The 20,333-nt window shown below is 38.7% G+C and overlaps 3 protein-coding genes across 4 annotated transcripts in view; 2 read left to right on the top strand and 1 right to left on the bottom strand.

The window, feature by feature from the left end:
- Positions 1-11,020, top strand: part of LOC127515665 (polycystic kidney disease protein 1-like 2) — a 27,636-nt gene extending 16,616 nt beyond the window's left edge. The window contains exons 13-28 of the mRNA XM_051899548.1: positions 900-1,193; positions 1,291-1,436; positions 3,748-3,930; positions 4,047-4,184; positions 4,268-4,423; positions 4,508-4,632; positions 4,744-4,864; positions 5,856-5,987; positions 6,092-6,317; positions 6,408-6,598; positions 6,915-7,145; positions 7,494-7,607; positions 7,695-7,873; positions 7,983-8,129; positions 8,261-8,460; positions 10,743-11,020. Of these exons, the coding sequence (XP_051755508.1) occupies positions 900-1,193; positions 1,291-1,436; positions 3,748-3,930; positions 4,047-4,184; positions 4,268-4,423; positions 4,508-4,632; positions 4,744-4,864; positions 5,856-5,987; positions 6,092-6,317; positions 6,408-6,598; positions 6,915-7,145; positions 7,494-7,607; positions 7,695-7,873; positions 7,983-8,129; positions 8,261-8,460; positions 10,743-11,020 (2,861 nt within the window). The remainder of the gene's footprint in view (positions 1-899; positions 1,194-1,290; positions 1,437-3,747; positions 3,931-4,046; positions 4,185-4,267; positions 4,424-4,507; positions 4,633-4,743; positions 4,865-5,855; positions 5,988-6,091; positions 6,318-6,407; positions 6,599-6,914; positions 7,146-7,493; positions 7,608-7,694; positions 7,874-7,982; positions 8,130-8,260; positions 8,461-10,742) is intronic.
- On the top strand, positions 10,993-19,847 carry LOC127516756 (polycystic kidney disease protein 1-like 2). Its single transcript, XM_051901616.1, has 13 exons — positions 10,993-11,312; positions 11,639-12,093; positions 12,253-12,349; positions 12,433-12,573; positions 12,645-12,830; positions 13,531-13,861; positions 13,942-14,075; positions 14,158-14,285; positions 14,371-14,531; positions 14,658-14,868; positions 15,961-16,062; positions 16,152-16,283; positions 16,370-19,847. The coding sequence occupies exons 1-13, from the start codon at positions 11,135-11,137 to the stop codon at positions 16,493-16,495; spliced, it is 2,382 nt and encodes a 793-aa protein (XP_051757576.1). The 5' UTR covers positions 10,993-11,134; the 3' UTR covers positions 16,496-19,847.
- The window catches only part of ipo7 (importin 7), a 29,038-nt gene continuing 28,006 nt past the window's right edge, over positions 19,302-20,333 (bottom strand). For both annotated transcript variants that reach the window (XM_051901613.1, XM_051901615.1), the window contains one exon: positions 19,302-20,333. In XM_051901613.1, coding sequence (XP_051757573.1) covers positions 20,236-20,333 — 98 coding nt within the window. In that variant the 3' untranslated portion in view covers positions 19,302-20,235.

Below are 20,333 nucleotides of genomic sequence, written 5' to 3'. Positions count from 1 at the left end.
TAATTTTGTACTCATACATTTTAATTGCTCTTAACTTGAAATTTTTGAGTAAGTTAACTCATACATTTAACTTAAAATTATCTTGTAATCTCAACTTATATTTTAGCAGTGGAAATTTAGTTAGCTATAACTAGCTAAATCAGCAAATGCTAATTGGTAACACAATGCTTTGATAAAACTGAAAGAGTACGGCAATATAGAAATTTTCTCAAACTAAGCTCACGCTCCACTCGTCACCATGATGGTAAAAAAAAAAACACATAACAGAAACTCTTCTAAATTGGGATAGCAAAGCATTGAACACAACTAAATCCCCCACTTAACATTAATCTTGCACAAGACAACAACAACAACAACAAACATTATATAACACTTAATTTTAGCATTTATTCTGCCTTTCGAGTGCCATGGGCAAAGCATGCTGGGAAATAGAAATTCCAGCCCAGTTTCAGGTAAATTTAAGTTTGTCTAAATTAAATGAAACAAGTTCATGAAACTTAAAACAATGAAACAATTCAGATGACTTAAAATGTGTCAGTTTTGTGAACTCAAAAGAAAAAGAAAGTTCTAAATACTCATAAAAGTTAATTTGATTGAACTAATTTGTTTAATTTGAGTTTGCCCTACTCAAACCAATTAATTATTTTGAGCGTTAGGGTTTACAGCGATGTACTTACTATAGTAAAAACCTTAAATTATGCATTATTTCATGTAATTAATTCTAAATCTAACCTTAAACCGTATATACTGTTAATTAATATTACTCAGTACTTATTTGTGTGATTACACTGTAACAATGACACCTTAAAATAGAGTGTAACTCCAAATTATTTGTGTGTCCATTATTAATAAAATTTGAGACCCCAATTGATTAATGCCAAATCTGTGTTTTCTCTTAGGTACCAAGGACAGCTTATCTGGATCTGCTAGATACACTGTTCCCATTGTTAGTGCATCCAATACTGAGGACTCAACAGTAGTCCTGCCGATTTTGCCGACCACTTTGCCTCCATCTTCTCATACTACTGACAAATCACTCAACTCTGCAGCGCCCCCTATCGTCTTGCGTCCACCCTCCTGCATCATTAGCCCTCCTGTGGGTGATGTTCTTTCTCCCTTTAAGATTAGCTGCTCTGTGGATCCATCTTTCTGTACAGCTGGGCCCTGTGTGTTCTGCTTCAAAACTGCCAGTGGTGAGAAATGTGATTTTTATTCTACATTTCTTTCTTCCTGATAAAGTCAGCCTATGCATGTAAAAGTTAACTCCTTGTACTTTGACCTATTTTGCAGGTAATTATTTATACTGTGGCTCTGAGCCCACAGTGGAGTCGCTTTATCTCCCTCTAGGGAAGGCACATAACAACTACAGTCTGATGGTGGACATCACTGTTAAGAACGCAGCAGGCGATACTGCTGACACTACTGTAACCACTTGGGTTTGTAGCTGAATTCATTTGTTTACGAGCATATTTTCAAGTATTCAGCTGAATTAAAGACAGATGGCTCATTCTTATATAACTGTGCCATTTGTGCCTCAAAAATTAAATAAATTACTGTCATATTGCAAGAAATTATATTCTTCCACTTCAGGCCCAAAATACCAAATCTGTAACCACTACACAGTGAGGGACCAGCAAAGAAGGATGAATATTCAGATAATATGACAGATACTTGTTTTTCAATGACCAATTCTTAAATTATTACCCACAATCCTAAATATATGGCTGTAGTTTTAGTTTTTTTATCATTACTAACCTTGACCCTTATTCAGCCCTGTCATGAACACAGTAGGTTTGGAATCTATATAATTATTTATGCTTGATAATATGAATAGATATCTGAGTAAATTCTGGTAGTTAGATTATTCAGTTTTGCTGTGTTATAAACCAAACATTATAAATGAAAAACTAACTTCCCTTTCAAAACATATTTTGTTCCAGCAACTGTACATTCAGTATATCCCTTGGCCTACATTGTCTTGAAAAAGAACAGAAAAAAGTCAGTAATGAACAATAATCAGTGATCATAAAAAAACTATATAGAAAGTAAATTATGACATTGTAATTTGGCAAATTCAATAAATGCAAAATTTAGGTCAACTAGTTAACTTTTTTTAAACAAATTCATTTTTTAATAATAATATTAATAATAATAATAATATCTATCAATAGTATGTTATTGTGATGAATGGGAACATGTAAATTGGCAATAGTGATGAACAAAAATAAAAGGTAACACTTTAGAATAACTCACGCTATGAAGCATTAGTTAAGCATTAGTAAATAGTTAATCATTTATAAAGCATTAATAGACATTAGTAAGCAGTTTATAAATACACCTATAAATGCTTTGTTCTTGATTTATAAGCATATCTATATTGTGTTTAATAAATGTATTTTCATACTTTATTAATGATCAATTTATAATTTCTAAATTAAGTACTACAATATTTACAAACAAGTTATTTAGGAGTTGTCAGTGGTTCATAAGATCATTTATAAAGTGTAAGTAAATTATTAATAAACAACTTAAATGTATATTTATACATCTTATTATTTAGACATATAGTAATAGTTACTCAGTGTGTTAATAAATGCTTTATTAATACATATTCCTACTGTAATTCATGATTAATTTAGGAAGTTATAAAACATTTAGTAGTTGTCAGTTAACTATTTTTTCATCTAAAGTGAGGACAACTCCTAAATAACTGGTTTGTAAATAATGTAATACTTAATTTAGAAATGATAAATTGATCATTAATAAAGTATGAAGAATTATAGACACATTATAGATATGCTTATAAATCAAGAACAAAGCATTTATAGCTGTATTTATAAACTGCTTATTAATGTCCATTAATGCTTTATAAATGATGAATTGACTGTTTACTAATGCTTAACTAATTCTTCATAGTGTGCAGTTATTATAAAGTGTTACCAAATAAAATTAATGTTTATATTTTATTTAGCATTATTAAACACAGTTAAATCTATCAATGGATGTAATGTAAAGTTTATATAAGTTTATATTAATTATAAGTTTATATAAGTTTTTTCTTGTCAATCAATATTAGTACTAGGTTATGGGGACCATGTAGCCATTTCCTGAGAATTAAGTCTCGTTTCCACTGAAATTACATGGAACAATTTGTCCCAGAAATTTTTATCCCCTGAACTCCACCCCACCCCCAAGACCTGTTGCTGTCTGCGTTTTCCTTCATGGTCTAAAGTAGCATGAAGTTTAAGTCCAGTGATGTAGGACTGCGTGCGACTTTCCAGTTCCCGCTGGATTTCGTCCTCTTCATATAAACTTAATAAAGCCTGAACCTTGTCGTCGGTCCATCGGTCGTATTTTTTAAACTCCATTGTTGATTTGAATAGCAAACAAATCTTACTGCACGCACCGCAACAGACTTTTTAAAAATGGTTGAAATAAAATGCTGCGTGAACTCAACCAATCAGCATGTTCAGCGCCCAAGTCCCACCCCCGAAAATTCCTGAACTTTGAAAAAGTACTACCTCGTGAACAGGGACTTTCTGAGGGAGAAATTTTTACCTGGAACTTCATTTAGACGCTGGTCCCTGTGGTCAAAACACACTGAGTACCACCCCAAAGTCCATATTCCCTGGGGAAAGTTCCTGCCGTGGTAACGGTTTTAGTCAGACAGATAAAATGACAGAGTGACATACAGACCGACAGAATGAAAGAATTGTGGAAATTAAATTATTGTGCATCATATTCCAGGTAAAGGACACCAGTACTAAGCACACAGTTGGAGATCTTCAGGCACTGGTTTCCAATCAGGTGTCTCAGCTACAGCAACAAGGTCGACTCAGTGGGGCAGCGCTGGCACAGATGTTCAAGACTGTATCTGACAGACTGAATGATGCATTACCTGAAGAACAGCATGACAGTGTCAAAAAAGAGGTAGTCTATAGGGAATATGCATATTCTGTAAAGATTTTCTTTTATATTCCGTGTTTCTTTTACCCCTCTGTTGTAATTCTGAATAACCAGATACAGTATGTCTCTTCTGACTAAAGCTGAGACAACAGATGTTGCTGAGTTTGAGTGTTGCCACAAGCTCCATCCCCCCAAAGAATCCAACAGAGGTGCAGATGAGTGCTAATGTGGTTGCAGGCCTTACCACACAAGGTCATGAGCTGACAGGCACTGCGCAGGTACTTTGTAACAGTCCGGATGTATTTAGATGGCAATACCTTAGTAGTAATACTCTTTATCTAACTCATCCATCTGGCTACAGTTACAGGCAAGTTCTCTGCTCACAAACCTCAGCAAGTCCCTAGTCTCTTTGACGCATTCTGGTGAGGAGTCCTCTGAGCAGATACTGCAAGCATCAACGCCAATAGTTCATGCTGTTAGTAACATCATCAAAGTTTCCTCCAATACATCTGAACAGGTACTACACAACACTCGAGCCCTGCTCCACATGCTGATTCAAAACCATCATTCTTGACACTGTTTTCATACCCATCTGTTACAGAATGAGATCTCTAGTCATATACTAAACACTGTGGACAATGTTCAGAGTGCATTGTTGGCTGGGAAAAAGGTGAACCAGGAGCCCATCATACTGAGCACTTCAGTTTTTGGTTTATATGTCAACAGGTAAGAGAATAATACAAATTATTTGTACACAAGCATAAAGATGGCCATTTTATGGAATCTTGACATTGCAGCCTAAGCAATAAGATGAATCATTCTACTGTGCTCTTTCAGAATTTCATCAGATGGTCTTCAAAATCAGCACTTTAACATTCAGAAGAACAGCTCTGCCAGTTTTATGCTCCCGTCTCTTGGCTCTAATGTTCTGTCTGCAGATGAACCAGTAGATGTACGGGTGAGTTGTGCACATTTATTCATTTAGCTCTTATAAAAAAGTGACTTGCAAATGTGATTCATCCCAAGAAGGCAATAACAAAAGAGTCAACTTAAGCAGGACATGGTTCAGTGCTCAAGGAAAATATTTGTTTTTGTGTTTTAGCTGTTTCTTGAAGATCATGCAACTAGTAAGGAACAGGGAGCTTGAATGTTTAGGAAAGTGATTTTGTGCTTTTCTACAATAGTACCATGAGGTGCAACTCAATCACCGACCTCAGGCTTCTGGAGGGGATGTAAATTTGTAAGAGGGAGGTGAGATAAAGAGGATGCCTAGCCCATTGTTGGCCTGTATTCAGGCATCAATGTCTTGAACCGAAAGCCAGTGAAGACATGTTGGACATCCAGCCAGAAGTGCATTACAATAGTCTAGTCTAGAAGTTTTAGTCAAGGGCCTAGACGAAGAGTTGTGCTGTATGCTCAGTTAGGAAGGGCCTGATATTCCTAATGTTGTGCAGAGCAAACCTTCATGACTTTGCTTTCTTTACAATGTGTTTTTTAAATGTCAGTTCGTCATCAAAGATTACCCAAAGGTTTCTGGCAGATCTGGTAAAAATTATTGTTGAACTGTTGGAGTGGGCTGGCAAGACAAGAAGTTCCCCTTTTCACTAGGCTGAGTTGGAGGTGGTGTTCTTTCATCATTGCCGAGATGTCTGTCAGACATGCCCGAGATCAACACAGCTACTGTGGGATCGTGTGGTTGTAATGAAAAGTAGAGTTGCATGCATAACAGTGGTAGGAGAAACCATGTGCCTGTGTGATAGTTCCCAGTGATGTAGTGTATTTGGAGAAGAGTAAAGGTCCAAGCACTGGCCCCTGAGGTACCCCGTGACCAGTTGATGTACTTTGGACACCTCTCCCCTCCAGGCAACCTTGAAACTAAGACCTACCTGAAAGGTGAGATTCAAAGATTAGATTTCTGTAATGTTAATTTACTCTTGAACCTATTACAGATGACAAGTTTTGGAATAAATCCATTCTCATGGTGTGAGGGTGACCGTATCAGTGGATCAGTGGGGTCTCTTTCTCTTACCAAAATGAATGGCTCTGTGATTCCAGTGGCAAATCTCACTGAGGAGATTGAGGTAAAAAGAGATTGTCAGCAAGTGTTCATGAACTTGAGAGGCCAAAAGCTTGGCTACTGTAAACATAAAACATCCAAAATTTATCTATCTTTTTCATTTCCTAGATTCTCCTACCAAGGACGGAGATGGCAGAGGTTAACCAAACTCTTCTGGAATTGGGAAACTTCAGCACTGTGGTCATTAATGTGACTTCACCCAATATATCTCTGGTTTTCAAGTTAGACCCCTCAGAGGAGACCCCTCTGCAGTTGCTCCTGGGTTTTCAGGACTACCCTAATGATACATATTATGAGGCTCAGATCCAACTGCCTCAAGGGGGCAACTCTGAAGGTTATTAACAAATATAAACAATTCAACAGAATTTATGAAATACTGTTTGCAAAACATTGAAAAGTATTCTGTTTTATTTTTGTGGCACAGAGGAGAGGTACACATGGGTGCTTAACCCTATGGAGATGAGAGTAGAAGTAGGCGTTTACTATCTTCTGGTGAGGCCTGTTGTTGGTGCAGGGGTGAATTCGACAAATGCCTCAGTTTTCATCACAACCATTGCTGCCTACTGTTTGTATTGGGATGAGACGAAGGCCAACTGGAGTGGTGATGGCTGTAGGGTAAGCTGAACCACCAATATCTATTAAGGACCGTTCACACTGACAGTGATTTTATCACTGGAGGTCACCAAATGCCTTTACTGTTGATTTTGAGGTGTCACTCCTCATATCATAAAGTCTTTATATTTTGTTGAGTCACTGGACACGCCCATATTACATTGCCAACAATCACTGAAATTGCAAATTGCCAACTCTCATTGAAAATAAGTGACTTCTAATTGCTTCGTTGGTGCAGTCACTCGTGGTGTGAACATCCATTTAAACTGAATAAGCATGTCATTTATACAGAGATTAGAGCCATACCTTTTTCTTTCAGGTTGGCCCTCGTACTACTACATTGATAACTCAATGCCTATGTACCCATTTGACCTTCTTTGGAAGCTCTTTCTTCGTAATGCCCAATGTGGTTGATGTATCCCGCACTGCTGAACTCTTTGCCACCTTCGTCAACAACCCAGTGGTGGTGTGTTTTGTTGGTGCCATTATCCTGGCTTACCTGTTGGTTGTGATGTGGGCACGAAGAAAGGACATTCAGGATGCAGTCAAGGTTTGCTTTTAGAAACTTGTTTCTCTTGAAGATCCTATTTGAGATACTTATAGATAATTCCATATTTTGATTGAAAGAAAAAATAATAAAAAGCAAAAAAAAACTAGCATTACTATTAATGAGAAAATCTTTGTTTACTTTGATGTTAATCTGCCAACTTAAGTTTCAAGTTTTATTTGTCGTGTACACGTGTCAGTGACAATTTGTACATTGAAATGCTCAGGCATTCTACAGTAGTACAATATATACAGTATATATATATATATATATATATATATATGTACTACTGTAGAATGCCTGAGTGTGGTATATGTACAGTATGTTTTAAAGTGCAGATGTTCTTTGTAGATGCAGATGCAGGTGAAGGTCACAGTACTTGAGGACAATGATCCCTTAGCTGAATATCGTTACTTGTTGAGTATCAACACAGGACATCGTCGTGGGGCCTCCACCTCTTCTCAGGTTAGTGCCGTCCATATTTTGTTGCAGCATTTTTTCAGGGACACTTTGGTGCCATTCAGAATTAACTCTGCCATAACATTGCTCTAGGTGACAGTGATTCTACAGGGAACAGAGGGAGAGAGCGAACCTCACCATTTGACTGACCCCGAAAAGCCAGTGTTTGAAAGGGGAGGACTGGACATGTTCTTGTTGACCGCACCTTTCTCACTGGGAGAGCTACAAAGTATCAGGCTGTGGCATGACAACTCAGGACAGCATCCTTCTTGGTAAAATGAATGGGAAATGTGTCATACAGTCAGATTATATGGGAGGCATGTTGTTGTCGTCTGTGTAATTTCAGTATTTCCTGTATATGACCCTTTGGAATTGTTACAGGTATGTTAACAAAGTAATGGTACAGGATCTGGAGACTGGGCAGAAGTGGCACTTCCTGTGCAGCTCGTGGTTGGCCGTTGACTTGGGAGACTGCACACTAGATAAAGTTTTTCCTGTTGCAACGGAGATGGACTTAAAAAGATTTAGGTATGTAGCTGTCAGATGAAAAAAATGTTTGGGACCTGTTTGGTAACAAAAAGAATTACAGTTTTCACAAAATGTGGTACTGTTTAGTATTTTCTCGTTAATGCTCAACTTATTGTCTTCAAATGTTACAGTAATTTGTTCTTCATGAAGACTGCAAAAGATTTCCGTGATGGTCACATCTGGTTCTCTGTAATCAGTCGTCCCCCAAGTAGTAATTTCACACGAGTACAGCGTGTCTCCTGCTGTTTTTCGCTGCTGCTCTGCACCATGTTGACCAGTATCATGTTCTGGGGTATCCCGTCAGACCCCTCGGAGCAGACCATGGACCTAGGTATGGCCAATAAAACATTAATCTAACAATCTCTTCAACTAGAAAGCTCTTATCAGCAAAGTAGAACATGTCCATCCATAGCTGTGTCCCAGTTCAGATGATGCAGAATATAAACTATCTATAAAATCACATCTTAGTAAGATATGTCAACATTTGAACCACATTAAGTTTTTTTTTTTTTTTTACACATTCATTAGAGTAACTTGAAATCCAATACTTACATTTAAAAATGTAATCTGGCATTTTATCTCTCTCTCTCTCTCTCAAAAAAAAAAAAAAAAAAAAAAAAAAATCCAGTCATTACTAGGGTTGGGTATCATTTAAATTTGAGCAATTCTGATTCTGCTTGAACCATGAACAAAAATCAGCAGCCTACAGAACACTTACACAAGGACCTTTTGTCTATGGTTTTAACAAAAATACCACAGCAGAAACGACTAGACTAACTAATTGTCAAGGTAAGGCTGCAATGAAGCGCACAACGCAAGAGATTCAGAGAAATAAACTGTATTTAATCATATATCCACAGAAAAACTCAGGAGAACACAACCACATATAACATTAACGATACAGAAAAATTAACTGAGGAAACTAAGGTCTTAAATACAAGGAAGAGCTAATGAACTGAAAGGAAACAGGTGCATGATTAATTTGAAACCATAGAAACTAATAAGCAAAGGGAACACAGGCAAGCCAGTACAGGCAAAACAAAACACAATGACAATAAAACAGAACTATACAGAACATAACCATTACATTAATATACATTTCAAACATTATTAAGGACCAGTAAACAGTCAGTAATAAAACATGAAAAAAACTAGCAATAGCAAACTAATACAACTGAACAAAGTTCAAAATTGAAATCAAATGTAAAATAACACTGCATACTTTTCTTTTTATAAATCAAATATAGATTAATCCTTAATTCAAAAGTTATTCAGTCAAGATCAGTGAATGATTTTCTTTTGTTCTTTGATTAACATTAATGACACAGATGGCAGCAGGTTTATTAGGCTGCTGTCACTTTAAGAGCTAATGCATGGATCCATTATATTGTTATGCATGCATTTTCTTTCTCAACTGTTCATGTTCACTTAAGACAAAACTGACTGTATTTACAAGGATTTTTTGGCATAATTTTGTGTATATATGTCAGTTCAAGCACAAGAAGATGCAAAAGAGAGCTCAATTCAGTATTCACGCGCTATATGAGAGGCAGCTCTCTGTGCATGTTTTGGATGTGTGTGCAGCACAGAAAACAGCTTGTGAGCGCCAAATTTCTCTTTCTCTTTCACGTCTTCTTGCTCTTGAATGTTTTAAAATAACATAAAAACGTGAACACAGGTTTCGTCAAGTGGAATCCAAATGCACAAGTCTTATCAAAATCCCTGGTTCTTGGAAATTTAGAACCTGTTCTAAAAAGTATGCATTTGTAGGCCTCATTTGAAGGAGCCTTCAAAATGGCCAAAATGACACACATTCGGCCTTCGAATGCAACCTTTGAAAGATGCAGCCTCTAAATTGGGACACAGCTACACTCTGTACTATATGTGACTATGGGATGTTGTGCTCCAACAAGGCTCTCTTCTCTTCATCTGTGCTGTTCTGGGGTGCATTTCCCGAAGCCAACAATGGTCACACGTTCCATCGTTACCAACATAATTCAATGGAACTTACGACTATAGTTGGCTAACAATGCTTTTTGGGAAACGCACCCCTGGAAAGCAAGTTTAAGGTGAAAGGCAGGTAAAGTCTTTTAAGGACACAATGGCAAGGATCAATTACTATAATGCAAAACACAAGAGGGCTTGTAGAAAGCAAGTGGTTCAAGTGTACATAAGGGTCTTTATATCAGTCCCTCCAGGATTTCGTGGGAGTTTTTTTCTGATTTTTGCAGCCTACAATGACTGAATTTCCGGCGACTTTTCTCAAAACTTGTGGCGATATTTGCAACATTTCTTGTTGTTTTGCAGTGAAAATATATCACAGACAACATTCTTCTAACATTGTTATTTACTTTTCTGACTTTGAGAACCATTGCAGGGCTCCAGACTAACATTTGAGGGCAGTAGCACTGGCACTTAGACCTTGATTTGTTGTAGAGTAGTAAAGGTATCTGCAGCAAGTTACTTGAGAGTACAATATCCTTTAGGATTGTCATCACTTCCCTCATTTGCATTCTGGAAACAGCACTTACAGACATAACTTAAAGCCTTTGCTCGACTCAAAACATAATTACATTCATAACAATGTGATTTCTATCCTTGTATGGGCTACAGGTCAGATTGAGTTCACCTGGCAACAGGTCATGATTGGCATCCAAAGTTCCATTATCATGTTTCCTATCAATCTCCTTATTGTGAGCATCTTCAGAAATGCTCGTTCAAGAGAGCAAAAGCCTGAATCGTCTTCAAAGCAGCAATCAAAGATAGATCCCACAAAGCAAGGCAAAACTGGGCGTGTGTCTCCGAATCAGCCTTCACACTATAATCACAAGGATATCACACCTGACGCTGTGATAAAGGCAAGTCCTACTCAAGAATTTGACCCAGCATAATTCTATCTCTCACTCATAACAATTGCGGTTTTATGTCTTTTTTTATATATATATATATATATATATTTTTTTTTTCAGGACATCAAACGAATAGCACATTCACTCTATAAGGTCATGAGAAAACCTGTACCAAGGATAGAACTGGACTCCACCAAAGCAGATATTAACAATCTGCTGTCATTGGTTGAAGAGATAATTTGTCAACACAATCAAGTTGGAAATGAGTTTTACACTGACTCTTCTAAAAAGGTGCAAACTCTTGTGTCTTCCCTTGGGGGTGTAAATCTGAAAGGTGAGTCCATGCATACCAGCCTGTATAATATTTCTTAGTTCCAGACAATGTGAAACTTGAATGTCAACTAAAACTTCAGTAAGAAAACCACTGGAATTTGTAAAGTTGGGTTGGATAGATCAACCCTGAAATTGGTGTGTCAATTGACAACTAAAGCAATATTCCATTGCTTATTTTCAAGTGGAGGTAGGAGAGTATTCCAAGTTCCTAGTTGTCTGGAATGCAGTATGAAGTGGAAACTTGAGTATTCCCTCCTCCGACTTTGAATGGAGCTCAGCATGCATACATTATTATATATGAAAAAATCTTTTTTGTTCCTATCACAGAGAGCAGTGTTTGTGAGAGCTCAGAGCGAAATGAAAAACACAGCGTCTACAGCCAGTATCTCTACAAACAACTCCAAAATGTGGAGAAAGAGCTGAAACTGCTGGGGCCTTCATCCTTTTCTAAGCCAGGCAGCTACAACCGGGCTGTGTTGCAGGTCCAAGGCATGAAGAACCTACTTGAACCTCATGTCTCCTCCTGTTCTGCCAGTGGTCTGCATACTCGTAGCTCCAGCCCAACAGAGGGCAGCAGTGGAGACAACAAAAAGTGTTGTCAAAAAGGCTTGCCCTGGTGGTTTGTGTTCGTTGGCTGGTTTCTTGTTGTAGCCACCAGTGGTGTTTCAGCATACTTCACTATGATGTATGGCTTGACCTATGGGAAGGATCGCTCCATTAGCTGGCTCATCTCAATGGTGGTGTCATTCTTTGAAAGCCTTTTCATCACTCAGCCTGTAAAAGTAAGAGACGGAATAAGAAAGACAATTCATGAAACCTTCCTATTTATATTTTATGATTGTATATTTATCTGTATTGTACATTACTACTTCCTGTGCAGCTAGTGGTTACATGACAGTGTCCGCTACTGAGACTTGATGACCTTGTATTGGTTTCTTTAGGTATTGGGCTTTGCGGTCTTTTTTGCTTTGGTACTCAAAACTGTTGATCAAGAAGAGTATGGAGATGTTACGATTGATGGGACTCTACCCAACACAGGTAACAAGAGTGAATTTACAGTATCTTCTTTGATATTCGTGTTATTAGTGTGGCAAAACTTCAGCTGAAACACCTGTCCACAGATGATCCTGATGCAGTCAGAATTGCCAGGAGAGACAGCACATGTAGTTTCTATCAGCCTCCTCCTCCCACCGACATAGAAAGGATGAGAAACAACATGATCAAGGAGCAGAAAGTTTTCGCACTCATCCGGGAGATTCTCAGTAAGAAAGACACAATTACTCTTTCATTAATGGAAAGATCAGCTTGTTTGACACAGCCTTTTACATTGCAGTTTATGTGGGATTCCTGTGGATGCTTCTCTTGGTCGCATATGGTCAGCGAGATCCACATGCATACTACCTCACTCAGCACATCCGGCAGAGCTTCAGCAATGGCATTTCAGAGAGTATGAACCACAAAGATATATTCAACTGGGCAAAATCCTCCTTGCTCAGTAATCTGTTTGGGCAATATCCAGGTATTCCTTCAATATGTATTGTCTACATTGTCTACTTCAGGGGTTTTCAAACCTGTCCTGGAGAACCCCCAACCCTGCACATTTTGTATGTGTCTTTCATTTAAAGGCCAGAACACACCAAGCCGATAGTCGGCCGTCAGGCAGTTTTTGTTCGTCGGCCGACTAAGTTTTCTCAGTGTGTTCCGCACTGTCGGCTGAAGTTGGTCCTCGTTGGCTTTTTTTCGTCCGATTCGAAATGTTGAATCGGTGTCAGAGCTCGTCGGTCCGTCGGGTCATCTGATCATTCTGATTGGCCATTTAGCTACTGCCACCTGCTGGTACGGAAATGCATTTCATCTTGTGCAGGCGCAAAATGACGTGCTACTTGGCCGTCGGGTGTCGGTTTGGTGTGTCAGGGCAACTTTGGACACAGACACTGCTGACGTGAGCCAACCCCGCATCTGCTTTCGTCGCCACTAGTTCGTCGGCGTCGGCTTGGTGTGTTCCGGCCTTAACACACCTGATTCAACTCATCAGCTCATTAGTAGAAACAGCAATACCTGAAGTGGGTGTGTCAAATAAGTGAAAAATACAAAATGTGCAGGGCTGGGGATCCTCCAGGACAGGTTTGAAATCCCCTGGTCTACTTTTTCAAGGTTAAACACTGCTTGTTTATTTTACCTCTAGACCCAAATGCACTTTGTTGTATGTTACCTTTCAGGCTTCATAACAGATGGAAACTCAAAACTTGTTGGCAATGCTCGACTCCGTCAGGTTAGGGTGAGAAAAGACTCTTGTAAAATTGCCAAGCCCATGCGGTATGCTATTCCTGATTGCCATGCCCCATACTCCTGGGAAGCGGAGGACATGAGCTCTTATAGTCCAGTCTGGAACCAGACAAAAAATGTGAATGGATCTAAGGCTGTACTCACACCGTGGCACTACCAAACTCAGGCCAAACTCCGGGCAAACCCTGTTTGGGGTGGACTGGCCCTTTATAAGGGTGGTGGATTTGTGGTGGACCTCGGCCCGGATCAAAAGAATGCAAGCAGGTAGTATAATGTGTAACAATATGTAATCTAGTTTCAAAGTAGAAGTTAGAACAATTGATCTTTTCATTCCCATTCAACAGACTTCTTCAGTATCTTCTTGACAACACCTGGCTGGACGTGTATACACGGGCGGTCTTTGTTGAGTTCACAGTTTATAATGCAAATGTCAACCTCTTCTGCATTGTGACTCTCATATTTGAGACCACAGGAGTAGGTGAGGCATCTCCTTTTGAAATTCTCATGAGTTCCTCATGTTCTCAAAGTCTGGATTCACACTAATTTTGTTGTTTTTGCAGGTGCATTTCAATATCGTAGTGAGGTGCAGACTGTCCATCTTTATCAGTCCACTGGTGGCTTTCATGTATTTGTTATGGCATCAGAGGCCATCTATTTCCTCTTCATTCTCTACTACATGTTTGTGCAGGTCAGCTCTCTCATGGAACGCTAAAATAAGATGGTGTATTTGCATAAGTGAAGCTATAATGCACAGTATTTTCTGGCTTTAATAGGGCACACTAATGAAGCAGCAGAAATGGGGATATTTCAGAAGCAAGTGGAATCTTTTGGAATTGGCCATCATTATTCTAAGTTGGAGCGCATTATCTGTGTTTGTCAAGAGGACGATATTGGGTAACCGGGACATTAACTACTACCAAAATAATAAAGACATGTGAGTGAAAGCCATAAACTCTTCCAGATCAATCACTATGTTCAGAATGGAATACTAGACTTCTACATACTGCACAACATACACTTTATACTTGAAACTCAATTAATACAACTGCTTCTCTAACAGGTTTGCCAGTTTTTATGAAACTGCCACGGCAGATGCAGTACTGGGCTATCTGATAGCCTTCTTAGTTCTGCTGGCCACCATCAAACTGTGGCATCTACTGAGACTCAACCCCAAGCTACACATGATCACCTCTACACTGCAGCGAGCATGGACAGATATCTCTGGCTTCATCGTGGTCATGACCATCATGTTTTTGGCCTATTCCATTGCTGTGAGTATCATACCCCCTCGCAATTTGTGGAATGTAGACCATGAAAATAGACTATAATCAGGGCCAATAGCAGAGGAAGCTCCTGAAAGCCCACAGTTCTGCAGTTTAGCTCCAACCCTGCTCCAACACACCTCCATGTAGTCATCAAGTAATCCCGAAGGACTTGATTAGCTGGACCAGGTGTCTTTATTTAGGGTTGAAGCTAAACTCTGCAGGACTGGGATCCTCCTGGATGTGAGTTTGGCACCACTGGCCTACAAGCTCCTGGAACAGGGGTTTTTAAACCTGTCCTGGAGGACCCCCAACCCTTTTGTATGTCTCCCTTATCTAACACACCTGATTCAACTCATCAGCAGAGACAGCAAGACCTGAAGTGGGTGTGTCAAATAAGGGAGACATACAAAATGTGCAGGGCTGGGGGTTTGAAAACCCCTGTCCTGGAAGGACTAGGTAGTAGTCCATACTACTTATGTCAGGGTTCCTCAAATCCGGTCCTGGAGGGCCATTGCCCTGCAGAGTTTAGCTCAAACCCTGTGATTTTCTAGTGATCCTGAAGACCTTGATTAGCTTGCTGCCCTGTTCAGATGTGTTTGATCAGGGTTGGAGCTAAACTCTGCAGGGCATTGGCCCTTCAGGGCAAGATTTGAGGAACCCTGACTTATGGTACAAGTCTTCTTAAGTCAGGGGTTTTCAAACCTGTCCTGGAGGACCCCCAGCCCTGCACATTTTGTATGTCTCCCTTATTTGACATACCCACTTCAGGTCTTGCTGTCTCTACTAATAAGCTGATGAGTTGAATCAGGTGTGTTAGATGGGGGAGACATACAAAACGTGCAGGGTTGGGGGTCCTCTAGGATAGGTTTGAAAACCCGTCTTAAATCATACGCTAGCACGAGGAACAGACTGAAATGCAAGTTGTTTGCTGGAAACCTTGATTGCCAGCATAGCTCTTATTTGCATATCACGCACATTCAGTTTGGTGCCATGCCAATTTTGAGAATGCACAAGGACATTTACGTTAGGCTGGCAATGTAAATGATTACAATTCACATTTATGTTTGTCCGAAATGCTTAAATTTTGTATCCCATTAGTGCAATTTGATGTACGGTTGGAGGCTCTACTCGTACAGAACTCTGCTTGAGGCTGCACAGACCATTATTTGCCTACAACTAGGTATCTTTAACTATGATGAGGTAAGTATACTGGCCTTATACTGAATTACTCTCTGCCAGCCTGTTTAAGAACTTATATTGTTCATTGTATCATTTCCTTCTACCTACAGGTTTTGGATTACAATCCAGTTCTGGGTGCTTTCCTCATCGGATCCTGCATTATCTTTATGACATTCGTTGTGCTCAACCTCTTTATATCCGTGATTTTGGTGGCTTTCAATGAAGAGCAACTTCATCCCACTGTAAATCTCTCTAATTAATTAATCCAGTGCTGTACTAAATTTTTTCACCTTTCTAAACCAGTTAATGTTCATTTCTTTTCCCTCAGCCCTCTGAAGAAGAGGAGATCGTAGACCTGATGCTGATGAAGATCTGCAGTCTCCTTGGCATCAAGTGCAAGAAAAAGCAAATTGATGCAGATGCTTCCATGACTACAGCCTCAGTCATATCTTAGAAATGATGCTTGTCTTTATAACCATGTCATAGTCAATGCTTTATTGTAAAATGCCTCTTGGTCTTTGGATACTTGATAATTGTTCTTGAACATTACTATAATCTTAAAAAGCTTTTTCCATTTACCTTGCAGAATGTTTCCATTAGGTCGGTTGGGATGTTTGTCAATGCTATTATTACAACTATTAAGCATGAAATATGGAACTCTTTGTCTAGAAGTTTCTGTCCTACTACATCACTGTATTACATCTATCAACAAGTCAGATTTTCTGAGTGGATATCAAATGAAAACGATTTTCTTGTGGCATAATTCTAGAACAAAATGTGCTGGGAAATTAATTCAATGAACACATTGCATACAAGTATTGACACACAAAGGGATCTGAATCACATACAACACCAATCCCTGCGGCATAAACAATGCTGTTGCCATTCGCTTAAGTCTATTTTTCTAATGCACAAGCTACAGCGTGTTCAAGGATAAGTCCATGAATACCAGTTGACTCAATGACTTCTATTAAAAAACGGCCTGTGATTGTTTCTCAGGTCTCATCTTCAAATTACTTTAACAGAACAGCAAGCTCATTCACATAACCATGAAAAAGAAGGAACAAAAAGGCCTTTGGGTGCCCAGCCATTATAAATGTCTAGCTTGTACCAGACAGCAAAAAAACCTAAATCAGTCAGTCTTACAAATAATCAAGTTTGGAACACAAGACTTCTCTTTTCATTGGTGTCCGGCCACAAACTTTTTGCAATTATCAGTATTTGTAATATGTGTTGGAGAGTCTATGGCAGCCTCTAGAACCGAATACAAAATGGTTGTGAAATTTGGCACTCTTATTGGGCAGGGCATTAATTGTGGCCATTTTGAGTCTTAATCTCTCCAGAACCTGTTCAGTGCACCTCGTGGTTTCAATTTCCACTCAAACAGATTTTCTGCCATTTTTAACTCATCCTATAGCTCTTATCTAATTTTCTCCACATTTAGGTAAGATAATCTTGCAACAACATCTCTCAAAAGTTAAAACTTTTTGATAGATCAGATCCTCATTCCTGATGCTGAATAGCCACTTTCCTATTTTAGTTTTGCCATTAAATTCAAATGATACTATGCATTATTGCTTCACTGATGCAAATTAAACCATCTTATTTCAGTGTTTCATTAGAGTACTGACCTGCACAAACATGTAGTAGAGAATTAAGAGGAAACACAAGGCTTTTGATGCCATAAAGCCACCAGTGGACTGATTTTACAGCTCTTAACAGATTTTCTCCACATTTGGGTCCGATAACCTCGAGACAACATATATGAATAGTTATCAAAGATTTTTTGAATAACCAAAACAATTTCGGTGTAATGCAGGTATCCTCATTCCTGATCCTGGAGAGCCACTTTCCTAGAGTTCAGTTCTACCTGGCTGACTTTTTTTAAACTCATGTCAAATGTATTTGTATACTATATACTATCAATTCAACTTTATATATATAGAGCTGTGTGATAACGGTTTACATTTTGACAATATAATTAATCATGCAGCCAAGATTTGCAATATAGTATATAAACGTATCGCTTTACAAGAGTGTACTGTATATGCAGGCAAAGTTTTATGTACTGTATATCCAACATTTAATATATCGTTGGCCAATAATACAGTTTCATATTTTGCGATGACATTAAAGACAGAGTCTGATTAGGTGATTCAACGCATTTAATTAAGAGCAGAAACTAAACTCTGAAGGAAAGTGGCTCTCCAGTACCATGAGGTACCCTGGTGAAACACATCAACAAACGTGAAGGTAGGGATGGCAACCAGTAAGTGAGGCTATATTTTAATGCTTTGGTGAATAAGTAAAATTTCGCAATTGTCCTTGTCACAAGGCCCTGAGGATATCTAAGCAGTTAGGCACCAGAGAACCATCAAAACTTAGTCTTAAAGGGTTAGTGCACCCAAAAATGAAATTTCTGTCATTAATTACTCACCCTCATGGACCTTTATTGTGGTTATTATATTGCTTTCTATGGGGGATAATAATATAAAAAAAATAAAATAAAAAAAACCTCTTGGACTTGAGATCAAAAGTATCTTAATTTGTGTTCCAAAGATGAACGAAGGTCTTACGGATGTGGAACAACATGAGGGTGAGTAATTAATGACAGAATTTTCATTTTTGGGTGAACTAACACTTTAAATCATGCTGCTTATCTCCTTGTATTCCTGGAGGCATGCAGAACAATGCATTACGAATTGCAATCAATGGCATGAACATTTTCAATGGAATCACCGTTTTTGCTACTCTTATAATAACTTTCCAAAGTTTGCTAAGATAAGGAGTTTCAAAATGTTCAAGGTGCCCCACCAGCACTGCACATTTTGGACATCCCCAGTCAGGTCATGGAGAGTTAAATAAGGGAGACATCCAAAATGTCCAGTAATAGTTTGAAAAGCCCTGGTTTAGATTGTTTTCACAGTCATAAAACCTGAAAATGTTTATTTTCAAGGAAGTTAGGATGTCTTGGTGGTATTACCAAGACCATGCTTTAGGGACCCTTCACAGCTTCATAAAAAAAAAAAAAAAAACCACATCAAAATAATTTTCTCAACCTTACAACGTGCATGGTATTGGCGTACTTGGCGACATAATTGCTGCTTGCAGCTATATTCTCTGCTTGCTTCAGTTTTTACCCACATGGGGCATAATGATATTGCAAGACTACAGAATTACTAGTCAATCACCCTGATAGTGAAGAAACAACCAATAAGAAATTACTGGAGAAGGCGAACCAATTCAAACCGATTCTCAAATTTAAAGCCGTTTGTTTTTTTTTAATGTTGTGTATACTGATGGTTCATCCATACATCAACCAAATGCTTGAGACCTCCTCAATTCATGCTCCAATGACTTAAATGACTTACAGCGCTTGTAACAATACCTTTATCCAGATTGAACACCAAGTGCATTTTGTTTGGAGCCTAAACATCATTACAAGCAGCAAATGATTGCCACACACTATTATTGAAGCCCTCTGAACACCAACCATTATAGGAGAAGTCACCGTCCAGGTAACAATGTTCCAAATCTTAAATAGTTTTTAACTGAGTTAAAAAATTTGCAGTCTGATACAGAAGGCTAAGAGACCTGAACAATATGAAAGTGCTAGTCATTAATTTACAGAGATCAGGCATCACATAGTGCTATGACAAGTATCCAATATGCTACATTTGAATACACGTTGACACCTTACAAATGCCTCTGGTTGTTTGACCAGGCAACTTAAAAATCAAGTGCCTTGGCTAATTATGTACAATATGAGAATTTTTTTTTTTTTTTTTTGATGAAGAAAAACTTTTGACACACTACTGCCAGAGGTATAATCTTGAAAAGGCCCTTTGGCCCATACAGTGACAATGAATTTGACATTACGTCTCAATTTCAATTCATTAGCCCCCGTCGTATGTGTGTGGGAGCTGTGTATCGCTCTTAATTTTTGGATTCCATAAGACAACATTGTTCAGAGCTTTATTTTCCCCCCCACTTGCTTAGCGTTCAAGTTCTTGGTTTGTTTTCCCAGGCATTGGTTGCTTTCCCACATCTTCTGGTGCTGTTTAAATTTGATAGTCAGATTGAAGAGTGAGAGAGAAGAACCAGTTCTGGAACCACTACTTCAGGGAGCAACACAAGTGTTTTCATTTCACTACATTCAGTCACAGTTAGAAAGGGGAAGAGGGAAGAGAGGACTCAATTCATCCCAGGGGCGCTGCCACCAAAGTTGAAATTGGATGGCACCACGGGAACTGTGAACTTATATCCTCCGTGCTTCTCGATCATCTTTGATT

Source organism: Ctenopharyngodon idella, chromosome 7 (genome assembly GCF_019924925.1).
Source record: "Ctenopharyngodon idella isolate HZGC_01 chromosome 7, HZGC01, whole genome shotgun sequence".
NCBI lineage: Eukaryota > Metazoa > Chordata > Actinopteri > Cypriniformes > Xenocyprididae > Ctenopharyngodon > Ctenopharyngodon idella.
Note: the sequence above shows the minus strand (reverse complement) of the source record. Positions and strands in the feature narration are given on the sequence as shown.